The sequence below is a fragment of the Oncorhynchus gorbuscha genome, linkage group LG05 (assembly GCF_021184085.1).
Source record: "Oncorhynchus gorbuscha isolate QuinsamMale2020 ecotype Even-year linkage group LG05, OgorEven_v1.0, whole genome shotgun sequence".
Lineage (NCBI taxonomy): Eukaryota > Metazoa > Chordata > Actinopteri > Salmoniformes > Salmonidae > Oncorhynchus > Oncorhynchus gorbuscha.
In genome coordinates, this window is record NC_060177.1 from 42,902,011 (window position 1) to 42,925,356 (window position 23,346).

Consider the following 23,346-nt stretch of genomic DNA (forward strand, 5'->3'; position numbering starts at 1 on the left):
TGTGTGTGTGTGTGTGTGTGTGTGTGTGTGCGTGCCTCCTTCTCACACTCTCACACATGCACAGGCAAACACTCACAAACACACTTAGAATTGAAACGCTGCTGAGCACCATAGCCCAAGGCAATACCAGCGCTGATAGTGAATGTAATATTGTTATTATTGTTTTACTTTCGGAAAGCGTGACCAATATAATCATTATTCAAAATACATGACTGCCACAGGCCCAGAAGGAACTGCTGTTGCTGTTGCAAATGACTGAATTTCACAACTGTTCCTCGACAAACTGAGATAGGAACCCTACTTGTGTCTATATTTGCCTAAATGTTTATTCTCTCTAACACTCGGCTATATGGAGGGAATGAAAGCTTGATTAAATTTGTGCATTTTTGTTTCAGAGCCAAGTCTAAATAAATAGGGATAGACTGTGTGCGTGTGTGTGCACTTGTGTTCGAACTGTGTTGTATGCGAGTACATGTGCGTTTGTCGCAGACAAGAGTCAGGCACCATTCTACACAAGTAAAGCAGTGATGGTATGAAGTTAATATATTCTGTAAAAGTTTGGGATTGAAGAAAGACCAAGTATAACATCTGCATGACCTCTAAAATAATTGGGTCCTTTGTACTGCCAAGGTTTCACTGTGGATCCAACTAAAGTATTCAAATATGTCTGAAAGTGTCTGTATATAGGAAGGAATATGTATGAGAGAGCGATGGAGAGAGAGAAGAGGGAGTGATAGAAAAAGGGGGAAAACAGAGCGGGAATGAGAGTGAAACAGGAGAGAGATGCGGAGAGAAAGAAACAGAAAGCGAGATTGGGAGTCAAAGACAGAGAGAGAGAAAGATGCAAGTGTGACTTGTGTGACTTGACTTCTAAAACTATGGTTTTGGAATGCCTTAGTGATATTTACAGATGTAGGCTATTTCATGCCAATAAAGCACCTTAAATTGAAATTGGATTGGAAGAAAGAAAAAATGCATCAGTCCCTGAGAGGACAGCACATGAAATATGTTGGTAGGGGGTTAGATAACTCAGGGAATCAGGCAGAGGAATCTGCTGAGCCAGTTTGGGGTTAGTAGATGACGTGGGCAGTGGAGGTGGGGGCGCGGGGGCACAGACACACACCCCTGTTTTATTCTCATGCCACCAGACCTATGGGTATTCCAGGGGAGCACGCTGATTTTCACCTGTCTTACACTCACACACACACACACACACACACACACACACACACACACACACACACACACACACACACACACACACACACACACACACACACACACACACACACACACACACACACACACACACACACACACACACACACACACACACACACACACACACACACACACACACACACACACACACACACACTCACACAGTCTAAAGTCAGCTTGATCTGCATTAATGCTCAAAAGAGCTCTCAAAACAGACAGCTCACACCAGACCCAGAGCTCTCCTCTGTAGCGTTCACCACATGGTGAGATTTGAGAAAGAGAGAGTGCTTTTTAAGATGCACTTTAAATCTGCTCCTTGGTCAAATACAGGGGGGTTGGTGTATCTAAGATGGCTTTGCAAGCCCCATGTTTCTCTACTGGTGTTGCAAGCCCCATGCTCTACCAACTGAGCCACACAGTCATGTTATGATATGGTACCTGTGGTTGTGGGTGTCCTTTGACCAGACATTGTAGCTCCAGGCGGTCTCCCTCTCTGATAGTGTAGATCCTCTCACTGATGTTGTCCTCCTTCACCACGCATGCCTGGCCCGCGTGTGAGATCTGGGCATTGGCAGGGGCTGCGTCAACACAGGAGAAACAAAAGAGAAAGGGTCATATTTTCAAACGAAATAACAAATATGTCTTTTTTTTTTGTAAGGTACATGAAAGTTCAAGTTTTAGATGGCGTTCCTGGAAAAAAATTAACAGATTTCTTAGTTTCGAACAGCTCTCCTGTATATTACAGTTGGAAGCCCCATATTCAGACACCCGAATAAAAAATGTTTAAATCATAATCGTCACAGACAATTCACCAAACCCTGTTATTTCTTAAAGAATTTTGTGTAGTCCCTATCCCTAAAAAAATAACAAATAAAGATTGAACTAATCACAGGCTTGGTGAGTTAGGAATGTTAGTGTTGGGCTAGAACAAAAATGTTCCGTGCACATCCATTGGATTGAGAAGCACTGAATGAAGTGACAGGTTGAAGAGAACCCCAGTAGACACCAATGCCTCAAGAACTAGGACCGAAGACATCTGACTTATGACGTAAAACAGCCTACGAGGCTCGTCACAGAAGGTGGTCAAGATTGCGTGCGAGTTGCTTCATGTAACATCAGCCTGGGCAGGATTTTTACATTTACATTTGAGTCATTTAGCAGGTGATGGGGGACAGGAGGTAGGTGGGGAAGAGAGGGAATTGAGACAGAGACAAGGAGTGAGAAACAGCAGGTGATGGAGAGGGAAGAAGAAAAGAAGATAGAGATAAAAATCTACTCAGAAACCACTGTAGGGAGAAAAAAAGAGGGGAGTAAAATCCCAGGTAACAATTATAGGGAGAGAGAGAGAGAAAAATTTGGAATGTTACCTGTAAAGTTCCCCTAATGTTTGAGTGTCCAGTTTTCCGTTACTTAGGGAAACATTCTATCTACACTGAACAAAAATACAGTATAAACTCAACATACAAAGTCCAATGTTTCATGAGCTGAAATAATACATCTCAGAAATGTTCCATACGCACAAAAATATTATTTCTCTCAAATTTTAAACACAAATTTGTTTACATCCCTGTTAGTGAGCCTTTCTACTTTGCCAAGATAATCAGTCCACCTCACAGGTGTGGCATATCAAGAAGCTGATTAAACAGCATGATCATTACACAGGTGCACCTTGTGCTGGTTACAATAAAAGACCATTCAAAAATGTACAGTTTTGTCACGCAACACGATCCAGTTTTGAGGGGGTGTGCAATTGGCATGCTGACTTCAGGAATGTCCAACAGAGCTAATTTCCATACCATAAGCCGCCTACAACGTTGTTTTAATTAATTTAGCAGGACGTCCAAACGGCCTCACACCCGCAGACCACGTGTATGGCGTTGCGTGGGCGAGCGGTTTGCTGATGTCAACATTGTGAACAGAGTGCCCCATGGTAGGGGTGGGGTTATGGTATGGGCAGGCATAAGCTACGGAAAATGAACACAATAACATTTTAGCGATTTTCTAGACGAGATCCTGATGCCCATTGTAAGGTCATTTTTTAAAGGTATCTGTGACCAACAGATGCATGTCTATATTCCCAGTCATGTGAAATCCATAGATTAGGGCATAATCAATTTATTTCAATTCACTGATTTCAGTAAAATCTTTGAAATTGTTGCATGTTGTGTTTATATTTTTGTTCAGTATTTCAATTGACTGATTTCCTTATATGGACTGTAACTCTATGAAATTGTTGCATGTTGCGTTTATATTTTCTTTCAGTATATGTTAACTAAACCCTTCGGAGAACCTTTTTAGTGTGTTTTGGTGTTAAATTTAGGAGACTATTCCCTTCATGTCAAGCAGAACGTATCTAGAACATGGTTGTGGTTTGCTATATTAAGCAGGCAGATAGGCATCCTGTTACTGTTCAATTGAACATTAAAATGGGCAAAACGAGTGACTTAAGCAACTTCAAGCGTTGTATGATTTTCGGTGCCAGGTATGCCGTATCCAGTATCTCAGAAATGTCTGCCTTCCTGGGCTTTTCACGCCCGACAGTGTCGAGGGTTTTACCGAGAATGGTGCGACAAACAAAAAACATCCAGTCAGCGGCAGTCCTCTGGGCGAAAACAGTATGTTGATGAGGGAGTTCGAATGAGAACGGCAAGAATTGTAAGAATCGTGCAAGCTAACAAGAGTGCCACAAACAGACAAATAACACCACAGTACAACAGTGGTGTGCAGAACAGCATCTCAGAACGCACAACTCGTCAATCCTTTTCAAGGATAGGCTATTGCAGCAGACAGCCACACTGGATTCCACTTCAATCAGCTAAAAACAAGAAGAAGCGGCTCCAGTGGGTACACAATCACCAACACTGGACAACTGAGGAGCGGAAAACATTGCCTGGTCTGACGAAACTTGTTCCGGTTGCGTCATGCTGATGACAGAGTCTGGATTTGGCATAAACACCTATGGAGTCCATGGACCCATCCTGCCTGGTATAGGCTGGTGGCGTACTGGTGTGGAGAATGCTTTCCTGGCACAAGTTAGGTCCCTTGAGCAATTGAACAAAAAACTTTGACACCATCGTGTATCCATGTCCCAAAGAATATGGGCTGTTCTGGAGGCAAAAGGGTCTCCGGCCCGGCACTAGATGGGTGTATCTAATAAACTTCTTGGTTCATGGCTTTCAGATGATGCTGCTACGACCACCGTGTCGGTGTCAGTTATCAATTCATTTGACTATTCTCTCATCATTGATTTGATTTACTTATTTCAACAACTTAAGGGCTTTCTGTAGAGTTGTCAAAATTGGTGGGGCATATTAAGTTGTTTTAATGACACTCCTGATTCACTATGATAAATACAAGAAAGCTGAAATTTACTTCAAAGTGCAATCAGCCTATTGCTTACACCTGTCAAGTTGTTTCAGATCTACACAAATTCCTAGGGAGGAGGTTAGGGTTTCTTCTGGACAGGGTGTAACTATACTAGATATCCCTTGTTGGGACAGTGTTTAGGGTGCTGGTGGCCTGGGTTTGAGACCCGCTAGGACAGTCACCCTACTCTCACGTTCTTAGCAATGTTAATGTTATTATTTGGCAACAGTTACAGCACACCTATCTGATATCATTCAAATGAGTTTCTCATTGAAAGATGGGAATCAGTAGAGTTCTAGACAGCTGAGCATCTAAAAAAAATCCACACCATGAGATTTAAATCCACACCATGAGATTCTTAAGGGAATGTTCTCTAAAGTTGTGGGAACATTTGCTGTTAGCTGGGATGATGTGATTCTTATCGATGCACGTTTCCCAAAGTAAATAGCCATTCAAATGTACACACTGATAGAGACCCCAAACTTATACGCTCCTAAAATCAGATCCTCTCCCCATAATGCCAACCCCATTGCCACAAAGTAAAATAGTATATTATTAGCATACTGTATTAGCATGTTAGCCCAGCCATAACCAGCGAGAGGCAGTGGCATAGCAGCCCCATGGCCCAGGGCCCCTCACTCGTCTGGGGCAGGCCTGGAGCGACAAGGCCCTTGACAGTTATCACATTGTTTCAGCCTGACACAGGCAGCATGCCACATGCTAACCCTCTAACCTGGCATGAGCTTCACAGTATGAATAGTAAGTGAAGAGAGACCGGGGAGGGGGAGTGGGTGTAATATGGTGTAATGCTCCACACTCTACTGCCTGCATCAGTGCGTGTGAGTGTGAGTGTGAGTGAGAGAGAGAGAGAGAGAGAGAGAGAGAGAGAGAGAGAGAGAGAGAGAGAGAGAGAGAGAGAGAGAGAGAGAGAGAGAGAGAGAGAGAGAGAGAGAGAGAGAGAGAGAGAGAGAGAGAGAGAGAGAGAGAGAGAAGTTGTGTTTGTGTGTTATGGAAAAAGGTGTCAGTGTGTGTGAGAGAGGTAGAAAGAGTGTGTGTGTTGCGGGGGTAGGGAAAGGGAAAACCATATTTGAATCAGAGATGTGCTCTGGTGCACGTTTAGCAGTTTTCGGTAATGGCACATCTTGTCAGGAAGTATCAGTGGACCGCTACACTGGGGTGATTACGACATGGCAGTGGCCTGTTTTAGCATATACCGCTGCTATTGATCTCTCCCTCTTTCTCTCTCCCTCTTTCCCTCTCTCGCTCTTCTACCTTCTCCATCACTCGTTCTCTCTTTTACTCTTTCTCTCAGTTTTACTCTCTCGCACTCCATCTCATGTCGAGGTCAACTTATGAAACCTCTCTGCCCACTGCGATTGCCCAGAAGGTCAAACAGGTCTGCATTAGGGAGATAGAGAGGACACAAGGTGGGGGTCAGAGGAGACATAGGGGCAGAACCTTGGTGGCAGGGCCATAGGCGGTGAGGGGTTAACTCGACAACTCAATTTTGAGGTGAGTGCACAGGGCAAGGCTGATTAAAATTGTGAATAATTGTCCTTTTGAGCTCATTAGCACGTTGGCGCTAGTGCAGCCTCTCCAGGGGGAGAGCGTATGAACCACATTGTGCGGCTCCTGCACTACTCTTGCCTCAGGCTAGAAGCAGTCTAACCGACTCCAGCAGCCAGTGCTGGTTAAAGGTATATATTTAGGAGAGAGAGCGAGAGAGAGAGAGAAAAATATAACACCAAAATATATCCTATACTGCATACATGTACCATACTCACCTTTCCATCTACCACATGATACAAACCAACATCACAATACCCAAAACAATACCCACTTCTACAACCATATATCCCAAAAAAATCCCAAAACTCTTCCCAATCCCAAACATCACATTAAACAGATACTCATGGTCCACTCTATCAAAAGCCTTCTCTTGATCTAAAGAGACCAGTCCAAAGTTCACATTAGAACCTCTCGACAAGTCCAACATGTCCCTGATTAAGAACAAGTTGTCCGTAATTAGGTGTCCCGGTACACAATATGTTTGGTCCTTATGTTCTATCGAGTCCAAATGGGACTTCAGTCTGTTAGAGAGGACCTTGGCAAATATCTTGTAGTCCGCACAGAGTAATGCCACAGGCCTCCAGTTCTTAAGTTCACACAAGTCCCCTCTTTTGGGCAGGTTAGTCAGAGCCTCCTGATGACAGCTCATCGGCAACTCTCCTACCCCGACATGCGTGTCGGGTCGACTTAAGAGGTTAACACTCCCACTGACACTGAATGAGGATCTTCACGATTTCTGTCTTTCGTAAAATCCATTGTACAGTTCCAGTCCCCTCTGACCACCAGCATCTCCTCAGGCGTTACCTGTGAGAGTTCCTGTCTAACATGTGGGGTTCTATTTGGGTTCTCCCAAATAGAACCCCACTCTCTCTCCCTGTATTATGCGCATACACATTTATAAAGACAAAACCCATATTGTTAATTTCTGCTTTTACAACCAGCAGCCTAACCCTACACACCTCCTTTGAGGAACAAATTGTTACAGACAGACCCGGTGCAAAAAGGACTGCCACCCATGCACAAAAATTTATCCCATGGCCCCTTTCCACCAGAGCCCCCATTCGACTTCATTCATCACATCATGTGTCTCCTGCAGAAACAACACCTGTAATTGTTTTGTTTTACATATTCACCCAACACACTCCTCTTTCCCGCATCTCTGGTGCCATTTATATTGAGCGAGCCGAAGGGTCTCCTTAAGAAGTTGGAGAAAAGCCAGCAAAGAAAGAGACCAATAGTAAAGCTCAAAAAGCCCCAGTGTCAGAAAGAAAATATAGATCTAAACTATGTCTGAAGGTAAACCTTTACACACTGTTGTGACCCACTTCCTAAACCTAAATGTCACGCCTTGGTCATTGTATTTTGTGTTTTTGGTATATGTTTGGGTAGGCCAAGGTGTGACATGGGTTTATATGTTGTGTTTCGTATTGGGGTTTGTATTAATTGGGATTGTGTATGATTAGGGGTGTGTCTAGTTAGGCTTGGCTGCCTGAGGCGATTCTCAATTAGAGTCAGGTGCTTATCGTTGTCTCTGATTGGGAACCGTATTTAGGTAGCCTGAGTTCGCTTTGTATTTTGTGGGTGTTTGTTCCTGTCTCTGTGTTGTAGTCACCAGATAGGCTGTAATTAGTTTCACGTTCCGTTCTGTTGTTTTTGTATTTCAGTTATTTCATGTACCGCTATTCTGTTCATTAAAGTCATGAGTAACCTACACGCTGCATTTCGGTCCGACTTTCTTCATTCAACAGACGAACGCCGTTACACTAAACCGTTTCCTGGGTCAGAGGGCACCATGCCCCTCATTTTTCATAGCATGTTGTACTGATCTTACAAACTTTCTCAGATCAGAAAAAAAGCCTCAAGATTAACTTGTTTTCCCTTGGTCTCATTCAGGAACCTTATCAGTTCTCTCAATGTGTACTTTGACCCCTCTGCTTGACTAGCTGTCGGCTCCGGACCCATTGAAAAATAACTCCTCATACTCTTTCTCACACTCACGTTCCTCCTCATCTCTGTCTCCCATCCTGACCACCTGCCCTCCCTCTCTGGTCAGGGCATCCCCCACAGCAACATGTACAGTTTCCATGGTGCCTTTGACCACACACTTTTTCCTTTTCTGCTTGGCACCCCCCCCAGTCTCTTACACTTCCCCACTATAGTCTCCTCATCCACTAGCATAACCTGACTAGACCCAGCCTCATCTACACCACCCTCCATAGCATGACTAGGTCCAGAATCATCTACACCACCATCCATAGCATAACTAGTCCCGGCCTCAGCTACCCCACCATCTCTAGCCTGACTAGACCCAGCCTCCGCTACCCCACCATCTCTAGCCTGACTAGACCCAGCCTCCACTACACCACCATCCATAGCCTGACTAGACCCAGCCTCCGCTACCCCACCATCTGTAGCCTGACTAGACCCAGCCTCAGATACCCCACCATCCATAGCATGACTAGGCCCAGCCTCATATACACCACCATCTCTTCCATGACTAGGCCCAGCCTCATCTACACCACCATCTCTAGCCCGACTAGACCCAGCCTCCGCTACCCCACCATCTCTAGCCTGACTAGACCCAGCCTCATTTACACCACCATCTCTTGCATGACTAGGCCCAGCTTCATCTACACCACCATCCCTGGCATGAGTAGGCCTAGCCTCTGCTGTCTGCATCTCAATACCCTCAGCACATTGACTTCGATTTCCCCTATTGGCGCTTGTACCCTCACCTTGTCTACGGCCTTGTGTGGGCACGCAAAGCTCTTATGCCCCAAAAACACTCAAAACACCCTACTGTGCTGGCAAACCCTGCATAGAGACCCTCCTCATGCCTTACTTTAAAATGAACATTTAGCTGTTGCTCATTGTTATTCAGAAACATAAACACTTGCCTCTGGAACGAAACAACGTGATTGACAGCATCTGCCTGAAAATCTCCCGACAGTACACGAAAACCGCTAGCAAACTTACCAAAAACGCTCAGGAAAATTTGTAACTACCATTCTTGTCGAAGGGGTAGAGAGAGGTGACCACAATCACTTCTTAGGACAGAGCCCTCCACACCAAACACTCAAACTCCAAAAAACTCCAAGCATATATAGAGGAGAGAGAGAGAGAGAGAGAGAGAGAGAGAGAGAGAGAGAGAGAGAGAGAGAGAGAGAGAGAGAGAGAGAGAGAGAGAGAGACAGAGACAGAGACAGAGACAGAGACAGAGACAGAGACAGAGACAGAGACAGAGAGAGAGGAAAGGAAGAAGCATGGAGAAAGGTTGAGAGAGAGATGGTAGATGAGGCTGGGTCTAGTCAGGAGAGACAAATGGAGCCAGACAGGCAGAGAGAGAAAAGATGCTAAGGAAAATGTAAAAGTATGTGATGCGATGAAAAGTAAAACAAAGAGTCTGTTGAGAAGAAAGATGAAAACAGGAGGAGAAAAGAAAGGATAGCAAGGAAGAGGGGCGAGTTACACAGTGGGAGTAAAAGTTGCAAGAATAGAGAGAAAGAGAGACGGAGAGATGTGTTTCACAAAGAATTGTGTTTTTGCACCAAACCACATTAAGAAACATTTACATTACATTTACATTTAAGTCATTTAGCAGACGCTCTTATCCAGAGCGACTTACAAATTGGTGCATTCACCTTATGACATCCAGTGGAACAGCCACTTTACAATAGTGCATCTATATCTTTTAAGGGGGGGGGGTGAGAAGAAACAAGCAGCAAAACAGTAATGTCCCATATAGAGCATTGCCCCAATGGCCAAACTAATCTCATTTTCCCTTAAATGGTAAGACAACAGAACAGGCATTCACTTGGCCATCTGTCTCTTGAGGACCCCTCATGGACCCCTGTTCCTGTGTAGATGACCCTATCATAACCCTATCCCATTGTTTCCATACTGTCTCCCTTTGCACCATGTCACCCAACCCCTTCTGAGCATAGCATTAACCAGAGTTACTCACACCCAACAAACACTGGTGAGGCAAAAATAAGATGTTTTGTATCTATAATGGAATAAAATATCACCTTATTTTTGCCTCCCAGTGTCAAATGTTTTATTCCATTCATGCCCTTTGAGATGACATTAACTGTGAAGCACTGTGCCACATACTCATTCAACTCACATCCAAGCCTTGAAGTTCGAAATACTGCTGCTTCCCTTCAGTCAGTCAATTTTAGCACAACATACTATGTGGAGTCGCACTCTGGCGACTTTGGTTGAAGGATCTACAATCACGCCTGACAAGGCCAATTCAATTTGCAACTCGCTGGAAGCTCTGCCTTCCACAGGTGATAAGCATGAGCCTCAGATTCACTCTTTACCTCGGTGTGAAGAGGAACAATTCACGCTCTTAAAACAAACAACTGTAAAATGTTGCGACAACTAAACTGTCCCATAGAGGTAGAGCGTGCTCACCCCTGGACATTGTGTGCTGAACAATTATATCAAACAAAAATATGAACGCAACATGTAACGTTAGTCCCATTGAAATAAAAGCTATGGGAACATTTTCATATGAACAAAAGCTTATTTCTCTCAAATTGTGTGCACAAAATTAGTGAGGATTTCTCATTTGCCAAGTTAATCCATCCACTTGACAGGTGTGGCATCTCAGGAAGCTGATTAACAGCATGATCATTACACATGTGCACCTTCTGCTGGTGATAATAAAAGGCCACTCTAAAATGTGCAGGTTTGTCACACAACACAATGTCACCGATGTCTGAAGTTTTGAGCGAGCCTGCAATTGGCATGCTGACTGCAGGAATGTCCATCAGAGCTGTTACCAGATAATTTAATGTTAATTTCTCTACCATAAGCCGCCTCCAATGTCGTTTTAGGGAATCTGGCAGTGCATCCAACCGGCCTCATAACCGTAAACCACGTGTAACCACACCAATTCAGGACCTCCACATCCAGCTTCTTCACCTGCGGGATCATCTGAGGAGGGGGAGGGGTGCTGAGGAGTATTTATGTCTGTAATAAAGCCCTTTTGTTGAATAAATACTCATTCTAATTGACTGGGCCTGACTCCCTAGTGTGTGGACCTTGCTCCCAAGTTGGTGGGCCTATGCCCTCCCAGGCCCACGCCTGACTGCGCCCCTGCCCAGTAATGTGAAATCCTTAGATTAGGGCCTAATTTATTTATTTCAGATTACTGTTTTCCTTCTATGAACTGTGACTCAGTAAAATCATAGAAATTGTTTCATGTTGCGTTTATATTTTTGTTCTGTATAGTTATTCTTTAATTTGCTAGTGCAATGTGTAAGATGGCTAAGATCATGCCTGAGTCAGTATTTCTCTGAAAGATTCTCACAATTTATGTGTAGTTTGTCTCGGCTTGAAACACGCTCGGGCGGCCCTTGCACGAACCAATCAGTGTATTAATTGTCACGTATTTCGGGCAAACTCCCTGGAAATACATGTAGCATTCTTGAGGAAGCTTGGACTTTTCTTTCCAGGATGCCGGTACCTCTGCTGGGACTGAGATGCAGGAAGCGGAGAGAGATGTTGGGCTCTGGTCAGAACATGTGGAACTAGCATGCCAACAGGGGGATAGTGTGACAGCTGGTTATATACAGGGCCCAGGTTCGGATGAAGACTTGGTTCTCTGGACGGATCCAGGGGTTTCTAGGGTGATGAAAAGGACTTAGTTCCGGGACAGCCACCATCTCGCACTAAGGGAGTAGCAGGGGAAAAACTAGTATCCAATGCATCATTCATAGAATTGTTCTACAGGGCGGCTATGCATTTGAAGGTGAAGTGGCCATGTTCAAACCCGCTTCAGAAGTCATTAAGGTTCGGTGGGAAGCAACTGGCCCCTGTGGCTGCCACAGTTCTGTATTTCATCTAAGAATTTACAACAACCTGGTCCAAACCTCATTCAGCTAAGCTGATGCTTTATGAGTGTTACCCCTTAACCTGTTACTCCTACCCCCTACTTTTTCGAACATTCTGTTAAAAATCGCGCAACATTTCAGCGCCCTGCTACTCATGCCAGGAATATAGTATATGCATATGATTAGTATGTGTGGATAGAAAACACTCATACATTTATAAAACTGGTTAAATCACGGCTGTGACTATAACAGAACGTGCGTTTCATCAAAAAGTGCAGGAAAATCTGATCACTGAAAATGGGAAAATATATCCATGCGCCACTTCAACCAATTGTTAAACGTGAACCACATTAAATGGGGCCGAGGTTGCAATACCTACAGCTTCCACACGATGTCAACAGTCTTGTCATTTGCCTACTATTTGTTTCTTGGTCAAACAGACACAAGGCAGCGCAGTTCTTCCGGTCGCCGACCGGATATTTTGGTTGAGATTTACCCGGACATTATTTCCAGACGTACAGCTATAGAATATACATCGCCTCGTGATCAATTTGATCGCTTATTAACGTTTACTAATACCTAAAGTTGCATTACAAAAGTATTTCGAAGTGTTTTGTGAAAGTTTATCGTCAACTTTTTTAATTTAAAACAATGACGTTACGTTATAAAACGCTATTTTTTTCGTTGATCACACAGTCTTCATAGATCGATATCTAGGCTATATATGGACCGATTTAAACGAAAAAAAGACCCAATAGTGATGTTTATGGGACATCTAGGAGTGCCAACAAAGAAGATGGTCAAAGGTAATGAATGTTTTATATTTTATTTGTGCGTTTTGTGTAGCGCCGACTATGCTAATTATTTTGTTTACGTCCCCTGCGGGTCTTTTGGGGTGTTACATGCTATCAGATAATAGCTTCTCATGCTTTCGCCGAAAAGCGTTTTAAAAATCTGACTTTTTTCCTGGATTCACAACGAGTGTAGCTTTAATTCAATACCCTGCATGTGTATTTTAATGAATGTTTGAGTTTTAACGAGTGCTATTAGCATTTAGCGTAGCGCATTTGCATTTCCAGATGTCTAGATGGGACGCCTGCGTGTCAGGTAGGAGCAAGAGGTTAATGGATCCAGAAGAGATGGAGGGGGCAGGGCTGGTACACAAGAAACCGGGGGGTGGCAAGTTAGCTGGCCACCTAGCCCTATTGGTAACAAAGGCGTGGCTAATGTGAATCCTATGTTCCCTAACAAGCAGTGTCGCTTTTCGGCTGCTCAGCTGGAGAAGGTGTATCGTGCAGAGGGGGTGGCTGGCCGAGTCCTGTCGTCTTTCACTATGTTGCAGGTCTACCAGACTGAGCTGCTGGAGGACATGGTCACGGCTTTGGCCACAGGAGAGCCCATGCAGAGCTCTGAATGAGACCAGTGTTACGGCCAACCTCCTTCATGGGGTTCGGGAAGAGCATGGCAGCTACTGTGGTGGCACAACGTAATCTTTGGTCAACGTTTCGAAGGTGTCCGAGAAGGACAGACAGTCATACCTTGGTGAGCCAATTTCTCCCACGGGGTTGCTTGGTTTGGCCCTGGAGGCTATACAAGTCGGTTCAAGGCCAAAAAGAAGCAAGAAGAGGTGCTGCATGCTTTTCTCCCTCGGAGGTCCTTTGGCGATGCCGAGGGTGGCACTTTCCAGAAGGCAGGCAGTCTGAGCATCGCCGGGTAAGCGGATCGGCCTGGTTCCCAGGCACAACACCAGTATGCCTGGCACCCTGCTTCCAGGGTCGAGGTGAGAGATGGTCCTGACACCTCACAGGGAAAAGACAGCCCCCGCACACCTTGCTTGGGGACGGGGGGTGACACAGCCAATTGAGGTATGTCACCAATGGCACCGATGAGGGGCCAGGGGCTGAGGGTATTGGCCTACCTTGACAACTGGCAGATAGCAGCAGAGTCAAGGGAACAAGCAGTGTTACACACATCCAGGCTGAAGTCCAATGTTCAGTCTCTAGGTTTTATTTTAAACCAGGAAAAAAGCTGTCTAACCCCGTTGCAGCGCATTCAATTCCTTAGTAAATCAAGCTTTTCTATCCAGGGAGAGGGTGCCCTGGTTCCAGCTCGGCTTGGCCCAATTTAGGTTGGGGCAAACAGTACGTTTTTCCCGGTTCCTGCACCTTCTGGGGATAATGGCTTCTATGAGAGTGGTTATTCCCCTGGGACCATTATTGATGCGGTCCGTCCAGTGCTGGATACTAGTGACATGCTTTGATGCATCTCACCACCTAAACTGGCCAAATCAGTAGAGGGATCCCCAGCCACTATCACAAGGGGTTCTCATGGGTGTTGTTCCATAAGGTGGTCACAACAGACGCGTCCCCTCAAGGGTGGGGTCCGCCCAGTGGCAAACATCAACAGACAGGGGGTGATTAGGTCCCTCCCCTTGCTCTCCCTTCAGACAGTGCTTGTTCCAGGTTGCCTCAACTCGGGTGCGGACCTGCTATTCAGGGGGAGACAACGCCCCTGGGTGGTTAGCCATATTTGGGAGAGGTTCTTTATGCATCGGAGAGAAAACTCACAGTGTCATCTGTTTTTTTCGATGAGGGACCTGAGTACCCCATTGGGAACGGATTCTCTGGCAAACCAGTAGTTCTGATTCAGTCCAATTTGGAAAGGGTGCAACTGGAGGGCTTATCAGACATTTTTGTAGCTCCCCATTGTCTAGGCAGCCTTGGTTCGTGGAGCTCATTCACCTTTATGCGGGACCCAATGGAAACTCCCGTTGCGCAGTTACCTATTGTCCCATGTGCACAGGTTTGGCACGAGAGGCCAGAGATTTGGTCCTATGGGTCTGGCCCCTGAGAGGGCCAATATGATGTCTAGGGGTTTACCTCTGAATGTTATAGTCTGCAATGGTGCCCCCCACAAGAGGGCTATATGTATTTATCCCCAGTGTATTTATATCTGTGTTCTCTGTTTGTCTGTTGCCAGTTCATTTTGTTTCGTGATACCTACCAGCATTTGTCCCCTTGCTCCTGTCGGTTCTTGTTCCTGTTTTCTAGTTTTTCCCAGTTTTAACCTTTCTGCCTGCCCTGACCCTGAGCCTGCGTGCCGTTCTATACCTTGCCACACCGCTCTGGATTATTGACCCCATGGCTGCCCTGACCCTGAAACTACTGCCTGCCGTTCTGTACCTGTTGTACACTTTCTGGATTACTGACCTCTGCCTGCCCTTGACCTGTCGTTTGCCTGCCCCTGTACTAGAAATAAACTGTTACTTCGACACTGTCTGCATCTGAGTCATACCTGAAACCTGATAACCATTACTTATTGTCATAACGTTGTGGTTTCTTCCTTCCCTGGTAGTTCATTGATAGATAACAATTACTGATTGGCCAGAGATTCTACCCAGTTGCGGGTAGAATCTAATTTCCTAATTGAGGAAAGAAATAGTGAAATCCCAGTATAGGCTGGATGACATTGTTTTCACTTCTTTAAACATGCCATTTTGTAGACACTTTTATCCAAATTGACTTACAATAGTGCAAACATTTTTCATTTTATGGGTGGCCCCAGCGGGAATCTAATCCACAATCCTGATGTTCTAAACACAATTCTATACCAGCTGAGCCACACAAGACCACTTCATGCTCTACCTCAAGGTTCCCTTGTCCAAAGAATGAGTATACTGCTATGGTATCCTTTATGTGGTCAGGAGACAAGGTGAAAATGTAGCATACAATATGGTACGGTTATTTAGAAACAGTCTAACATGCTAATTCATTTAGTTTGGTCGATGGAGCATTTTATTAGGGTCTTTTGACAGTGATCCGTTTTGTTTCAGTTGTTCTATTGAGCAACAACTAATTCGGTGGAACGTTGATCGAGATTGCAAGCGATTGACTCGAGTTCTGCCTAAGCATTATCGATAGCTTGGTCCATCACTCGATACTGATCCAGTGAAAGACAAACATGACCAAGGGATGATTTCTTGCTCGAAGCTAATGAGTGGGATATGTAGTGGCAGAGTGTGTGTGTGAGAGAATAATCATGTACATGTGTGTGCCTGTATGTGTATTAGAGAGAGTGAGTGTTTTATTTTATTTATTTATTTCATCTTTATTTAACCAGGTAGGCAAGTTGAGAACAAGTTCTCATTTACAATATGTGTAATATGTGTAAAAGTGAAAGTGTGAATGCATCCTTGTGTGAATGTGCCCATGTGTGTGTTTGTGTGTGAGTGTATTATAGTGACCATGTGTTTGTGTGTGTACCCATGTCCTTGAATGTGCCCGTGTGTGTGTGTGTGTGTGTGTGTGTGTGTGTGTGTGTGTGTGTGTGTGTGTGTGTGTGTGTGTGTGTGTGTGTGTGTGTGTGTGTGTGTGTGTGTGTGTGTGTGTGTGTGTGTGTGTGTGTGTGTGTGTGTGTGTGTGTGTGTGTGTGTGTGTCAGAGTGTGTGTGTGCATCCATGGTTGTGTGTGTGTGTGTGTGTGTGTGTGTGTGTGTGTGTGTGTGTGTGTGTGTGTGTGTGTGTGTGTGTGTGTGTGTGTGTGTGTGTGTGTGTGTGTGTGTGTGTGTGTGTGTGTGTGTGTGTGTGTGTCAGAGTGTGTGTGTGTGCATCCATGGTTGTGTGTGTGTGTTTATGAGTGTGTGCGTGTGTGTGTGTGTGTGTGTGTGTGTGTGTGTGTGTGTGTGTGTGTGTGTGTGTGTGTGTGTGTGTGTGTGTGTGTGTGTGTGTGTGTGTGTGTGTGTGTGTGTGTGTGTGTGTGTGTGTGTGTGTGTCAGAGTGTGTGTGTGTCAGAGTGTGTGTGTGTCAGAGTATGTGTATGTGCATCCATGGTTGTGTGTGTGTGTGTGTGTGTGTCAGAGTGTGTGTGTGCATCCATGGCTGTGTGTGTGTGTTTATGAGTGTGCGTGTGTGCGTGTGTGTGTGTGTGTGTTTATGAGTGTGTGTGTGTGTGTGTGTGTGTGTGTGTGTGTGTGTGTGTGTGTGTGTGTGTGTGTGTGTGTGTGTGTGTGTGTGTGTGTGTGTGTGTGTGTGTGTGTGTGTGTGTGTGTGTCAGAGTGTGTGTGTGTGTGCATCCATGGTTGTGTGTGTGTGTTTATGAGTGTGTGTGTGTGTGTGTGTGTGTGTGTGTGTGTGTGTGTGTGTGTGTGTGTGTGTGTGTGTGTGTGTGTGTGTGTGTGTGTGTGTGTGTGTGTGTGTGTGTGTGTGTGTGTCAGAGTGTGTGTCAGAGTGTGTGTGTGTGCATCCATGGTTGTGTGTGTGTGTTTATGAGTGTGTGTGTGTGTGTGTGTGTGTGTGTGTGTGTGTGTGTGTGTGTGTGTGTGTGTGTGTGTGTGTGTGTGTGTGTGTGTGTGTGTGTGTGTGTGTGTGTGTGTGTGTGTGTGTGTGTGTGTATGAGAGTCTATTGGCAGAGAAGAAACTCAGGAAGGTCATGAATCCTCTTGCAGATACAAGGCACACGTCCCATGATTGATACGCGTAGTTACTTTATCACCAATGCCCATGCATACCAATGAATTGCCGGCTGAATTCACTTCATTCATGACAAGACGTTTTACTTCCCGGCCCCATCTTCTACAGTTGCATAAAGCACATGAGAGCCGGGGAAACTAGGGAAAGTCACAACCATTATCGATCACGACAAGAGGGAACCCTTCAATGTGACTTAGAAAGGCAAGACATTAACACACACACACAAATACTCTCTCTCTCTCTCTCTCTCTCTCTCTCACACACACACACACACACACACACACACACACACACACACACACACACACACACACACACACACACACACACACACACACACACACACACACACACACACACACACACACACACACACACACACACACACACACACACACACACACACACACACACACACACACACACACACACAGAAAAGCACTACTGAAGATAACTATTTGTATTACTTTCATGCCAAAGAATATGAGATAAATGAGGGGAATGTCAAATAGTTTAGGTCATTGTATTACAGGGGTTCCCAAACTATTTTGTCCCACGACCCCATTTTGTTATCTGAAAATTGTGAAGAAAATGATTTAGCCTGATAAACAGCCAATGTTTACTTTTTTATTTGGGGCTATGGCAGTCAATTGAAAAACATTCTAACAGTATTGTCTTCTCAACTCACCATCTCAAACTGTTAATGTGGGGCTATAACACTCAATTACAAATAAATCTGACATAATGTATCTTATCTCACCACCACTAATGAGATGGGTATGCTTGATGCATGTCGCGTCAGATATTCTCAAAGTCAGGGGGCGTGGTCGACAGTGCACACCTCATCTCTGCTGTCACATCCATTTGAATAATTTTAATTTAGATTTTTAAGGTTAACCACATTACAATGATTTTTTAAGGATATTGGAAATTCTCCCGCAACAACGGTTCCCTAGTTTGGAAAGCCTCTTCATTCGGGATTGAAGTGAGCTATCAAACATCATATTGGCTTAATATATAATATTATATAAAGCAGACGCTTTTATCCAAAGAGACTTACAGTTTAAGTGTTAATCGGATCTAGGAATTGAACCCACTGCTCTGTTGTTACAAGCGACAAAGGACCAGCTTCAGCACATTACATCGCCGAACAGGTCTCTTTGTGACGGTCAAGAAAACAGCCACTTGCAACCTTCACATCTTTACATCTTCTACTAAAGTCAACAAAAAGTTGAAAACTGGAGAGCAGTGTCAATTTGGATTTAAAAAATCCGCTACTCAAATGCCCCCAAGAAAGCATTTAACTATATACGATGATCTATCATTTTTCATATTTCTCAATTGTGGCTGGGTTTGCATTTAGGGATATCTACGACTAAACAGGTTGTTACTGCGACTTTAAAGCAAATCCAAACAAATAAAAGGGACAGAGAAAAATGTCCAGAGAGGTGGCTGTCGAAAGGAGTGAGGAAGCGTAGCCAAGATCGCAGACGTCGACTGTTTTAGCGGCAGTGACAGGCCATTGATTAAATGGCCATCGCCTTGGAGAAAAAAGGCACTTGTAGTGCCGGAATGAATGGTGCAAACGAAGAATCAATCGCTCCACCCCTTCCTCTCTTCCCCTGGCTTGAGGAGATAGCGTAAGGCTAGTTGGGGCGATCAGATGAAAGGGTGGGTTCTGAAGGGGTGGTCTTCAAGCCTTCTTTATGCAGATCAATGATTTTTAACGCTTCACGCTGCTAAATTGATTGTGAAGGTCTGTGGGCCTAGTGTTAGTTTTTAGTAACACAAAATGAAAGATGAAAATTTACAAATGCTTTTTAAACACTGAACCAAATGTCTCTAAAAGCTTGATATCAAGGGGCCTAGATTCAGTGAATTCCCAATTGTGCATTGCCAGGTTTTAAAAAAAGGCCCACCTACTGAGCCTGGGTAAGCTTACTACAGTAGGCTATCCCTCCTTGTCGCTAACGTTACCTAACGCAAACATGACTAATGCAAACATCATTGTTTACCGTACAGCTAGAGAGGGCATTTACTCCACATTTGGGAGGAGTGTTTGTAACGGCTCGTGTCGCTGACTAAACGTTGCATGCCAGACACTGATAGAGTGCAAACCAGATTCCTGATGAATTTTTCATTCTGCTGCATCATGTGCATCGAGGCAGTGCATTTAAAATGTGTATAGGATCTTCATGGCACTTGCCAATATGCTATGTAAGTTAGGGATTCATAAATACTGTATAGGTTCCTTTAGATCTCCCGATGCAGGTCAGTGACCTAGTTTGAATGCAGGATTTGACCACAATGCCAGGGTACCAACGTAGGTGTGACATGAGGAAATTGTCTGTGCTATCTTTCGTGTGGGATGCATATTTAAACGGTGACATGTATTCCAAATGCTACACGGTGGTTGTGGAGGCAGAGTTAGATAAGATAGAGACGGACTTAGGGCACTGCGTTCATCCACCTCTGGCCTGCTCGCCTCCCTACCACTGAGGAAGTACAGCTCCCGCTCAGCCCAGTCAAAACTGTTCGCTGCTCTGGCCCCCCAATGGTGGAACAAACTCCCTCACGACGCCAGGACAGCGGAGTCAATCACCACCTTCCGGAGACACCTGAAACCCCACCTCTTTAAGGAATACCTAGGATAGGATAAGTATTCCCCCCCCCCTTTAAGATTTAGATGCACTATCGTAAAGTGACTGTTCCACTGGATGTCATAAGGTGAATGCACCAATTTGTAAGTCGCTCTGGATAAGAGCGTCTGCTAAATGACTTAAATGTAAAATGTTAAATGTAGGCAGAAGCTGGGGAGAGAGAAAGGTGGGAAGGGGAGAGGGAGAGAGAGAGAGAGCGAAACCGCCACACAGGACACAACAACAGTACAGTCGAGAAGTCTATGAACAGCCAGGGTTGTGGGAGCAAACAAGCGAGAACAAGTGGATATGGCAGAGGGAGATGAACAGGGAGATCAGTTTGAGAGAGGGAGAAAGAGAGGAGAGAGACAGGAAAAAAACAGAAAGTGAGGGGAATAGGCAACACAATCTAACACTCAATAGGTGCAAATATGTACAAAAAGTATTTTAGCAAATGTTGTGTGCTTTTGTGTGGCTTAATTCATTTTGAAATACACACATTTCTCTGCAACTTAGGAAAATACATTTTTGAAGGTCAAACCTAACAATCTTTTTAAAGTCATTGGAGCAATGCATTTTGGGAAATTGTGTTCTACACTGCCTTTTCTTGTGTCCTACATTTATTTAAATAAAACAAATGTGTTAACAACCCAATATTGTCAATAAACCAGGTTGTCACCGAAATGCTTATAAAAGTAGCCTTATATATTTTTTAAAATGTTTATGCAAACACTATTTTCTATGCTTATTTTTCACTTAATACTTTGGGATACTGGTGCTGTGGTGTATTTTATGAGGGTTTCCAGATTGGAGTGAAAAGTTGTATTTGTCCATTTTTTTGTGGATTAAATTGAATGTTGTCCTCATCAATCTACACACAATTCCCCATAAGGACAAAGCGAAAACAGGTTTTTGGACATTTTCTCTGCAGCACTCAGCACTTTATGGTAGAGTGGCCAGATGGAAGCCACTCCTCAGCTAAAGGTGGAAACCAGGATCCACTCATCACCTGGCCAATACCATCCGTACGGTGAAGCACGGTGGTGGCAGCATCATGCTGTGGGGATGTTTTTCAGCGGCAGGGACTGGGAGACTAGTCAGGAGCAAATTACAGAGAGATCCTCGATGAAAACCTGCTCCAGAGAGCTCAGGGCCTCAGACTAGTGCAAGGGTTCGTCTTCCAACAGGACAACGACCCTAAGCACACATCCAAGACAATGAAGGAGTGGCTTTGGGACAAGTCTCTTGAGTGGCCCAGCCAAAGGCCGGACTTGAACCCGTTCAGTAGCCTGTTTTGTGTTGGGTTTTGTGGGTGATTGTCCTTAGTGTCTTGATGTCCTTATTCTGTGTGTATGTGCACCAGTATTAGGCTGTTTCGGTTTTCGTTACGTTTATTGTTTTGTAGTGTTTAATATAGATTCGTGTTACGTTTGTTGAATAAACATGGATCGCAATCTACATGCTGCATTTTGGTCCGACTCTCCTTCACCACACCTAGAAAACCGTTACAGAATCACCCACCACAAACGGACCAAGCAGCGTGTCAACAGGCAGGAGCAGCCCAAAGAGGAGATGCGTAAGAATGATTTCTGGACATGGGAGGAAATCCTCGACGGGAGAGGACCCTGGGCTAAACCAGGGGAGTGTAGCCGCCCAAAGGTGCAGCAGGAGAAGAGGCAACAGGAGCAGCCCAAAGAGGAGTACAGTATGGACTATACTTCTTGGGAGGAGATAGACAGGTGGGCGGTCGACCCAGGGAGAGTGCCGGAGCCCGCCTGGGATTCGATGGAGCAGTGCGCGGAAGGTTACAGGAGAATGAGGTTGGCGAAACAAGTTGGCGGCGCGGACGGAAGCACGAGAGTCAGCCCCCAAAAATGTATTGGGGGGGGCTCACAGGGAGTAGGGCTACGCCAGGTAGGAGACCTGTGCAAACTCCCTGTGCTTACCGGGGGGCTAGAGAGACCAGGCAGGCACTGTGTTATGCAGTGGTGCGCACGGTGTCCCCAGTGCGGGTGCATAGCCCGGTGCGGTATATTCCAGCTCCTCGTATCGGCCGGGCTAGAGTGGGCATCGAGCCAGATAAGGTTGGGCAGGCTCGGTGCTCAAGAGCTCCAGTGCGCCTGCATGGTCCGGGCTATTCAGTACCACCTCCACACCCCAGCCCTCCAGGGGGCAGCTCCCCGCACCAGGCTTCCTGTGCGTGTCCTCGGTCCAGTACCACCAGTACCAGCACCACGCATCAGGTCTACAGTGCGCCTCGCCTCTCCAGCGCTGTCGGAGCCTTTCTCCTCTCCTGCGCTGCCGGAGTCTCCCGCCTGGTCAGCGCAGCCAGAGCCTTCCTCATCTACAGCGCTGCCGGAGTCTCCCAACTGTTCAGCGCAGCCAGAGCCTTCCTCCTCTCCTGCGCTTCCGGAGTCTCCTGCATGTTCAGCGCAGCCAGAGCTGCCAGCCTGCATGGAGCAGCCAGAGCTGCCAGCCTGCATGGAGCAGCCAGAGCTGTCAGTCTGCATGGAGCAGCCAGAGCTGTCAGTCTGCATGAAGCAGCCAGAACTGTCAGTCTGCATGAAGCAGCCAGAGCTGTCAGTCTGCATGGAGCAGCCAGAGCTGTCAGTCTGCATGGAGCAGCCAGAAATGTCAGTCTACATGAAGCAGCCAGAGCTGTCAGTCTGCAAGGAGCTGCCAGAAATGTCAGTCTACATGAAGCAGCCAGAGCTGTCAGTCTGCATGGAGCAGCCAGAGCTTCCAGTCTGCAAGGAGCTGCCAGTCTGCAAGGAGCTGTCAGTCTGCAAGGAGCTGTCAGTCTGCAAGGAGCTGTCAGTCTGTAAGGATCTGTCAGTCTGCAAGGAGCTGTCAGTCTGTAAGGAGACGCCAGAGCTGCCAGTCTGTAAGAAGCCGCCAGAGCTGCCAGCCTACATGGAGCAGCCAGAGCCACCAGTCAGCGTGGAGCAGCCTGAGCCGCCAGTCAGCATGGAGCAGCCAGATCTTTCAGTCTGCCAGGATCTGCCAGTCTACAAGGAGCTGTCAGTCTGCAAGGAGCTGTCAGTCTGTAAGGAGCTGTCAGTCTGCAAGGAGCTGTCAGTCTGTAAGGAGCCGCCAGAGCTGCCAGTCTGTAAGAAGCCGCCAGAGCTGCCAGCCTACATGGAGCAGCCAGAGCCACCAGTCAGCGTGGAGCAGCCAGAGCCGCCAGTCAGCATGGAGCAGCCAGATCTTTCAGTCTGCCAGGATCTGCCAGTCGACCAGA

The 23,346-nt window shown here is 45.7% G+C and overlaps 1 protein-coding gene across 1 annotated transcript in view; it reads right to left on the reverse strand.

Moving 5' to 3' along the window:
- The window catches only part of LOC124035945 (MAM domain-containing glycosylphosphatidylinositol anchor protein 1-like), a 447,455-nt gene that overhangs the window by 346,781 nt on the left and 77,328 nt on the right, over positions 1–23,346 (reverse strand). The window contains exon 3 of the mRNA XM_046349921.1: positions 1,660–1,799. Coding sequence (XP_046205877.1) covers positions 1,660–1,799 — 140 coding nt within the window. The remainder of the gene's footprint in view (positions 1–1,659; positions 1,800–23,346) is intronic.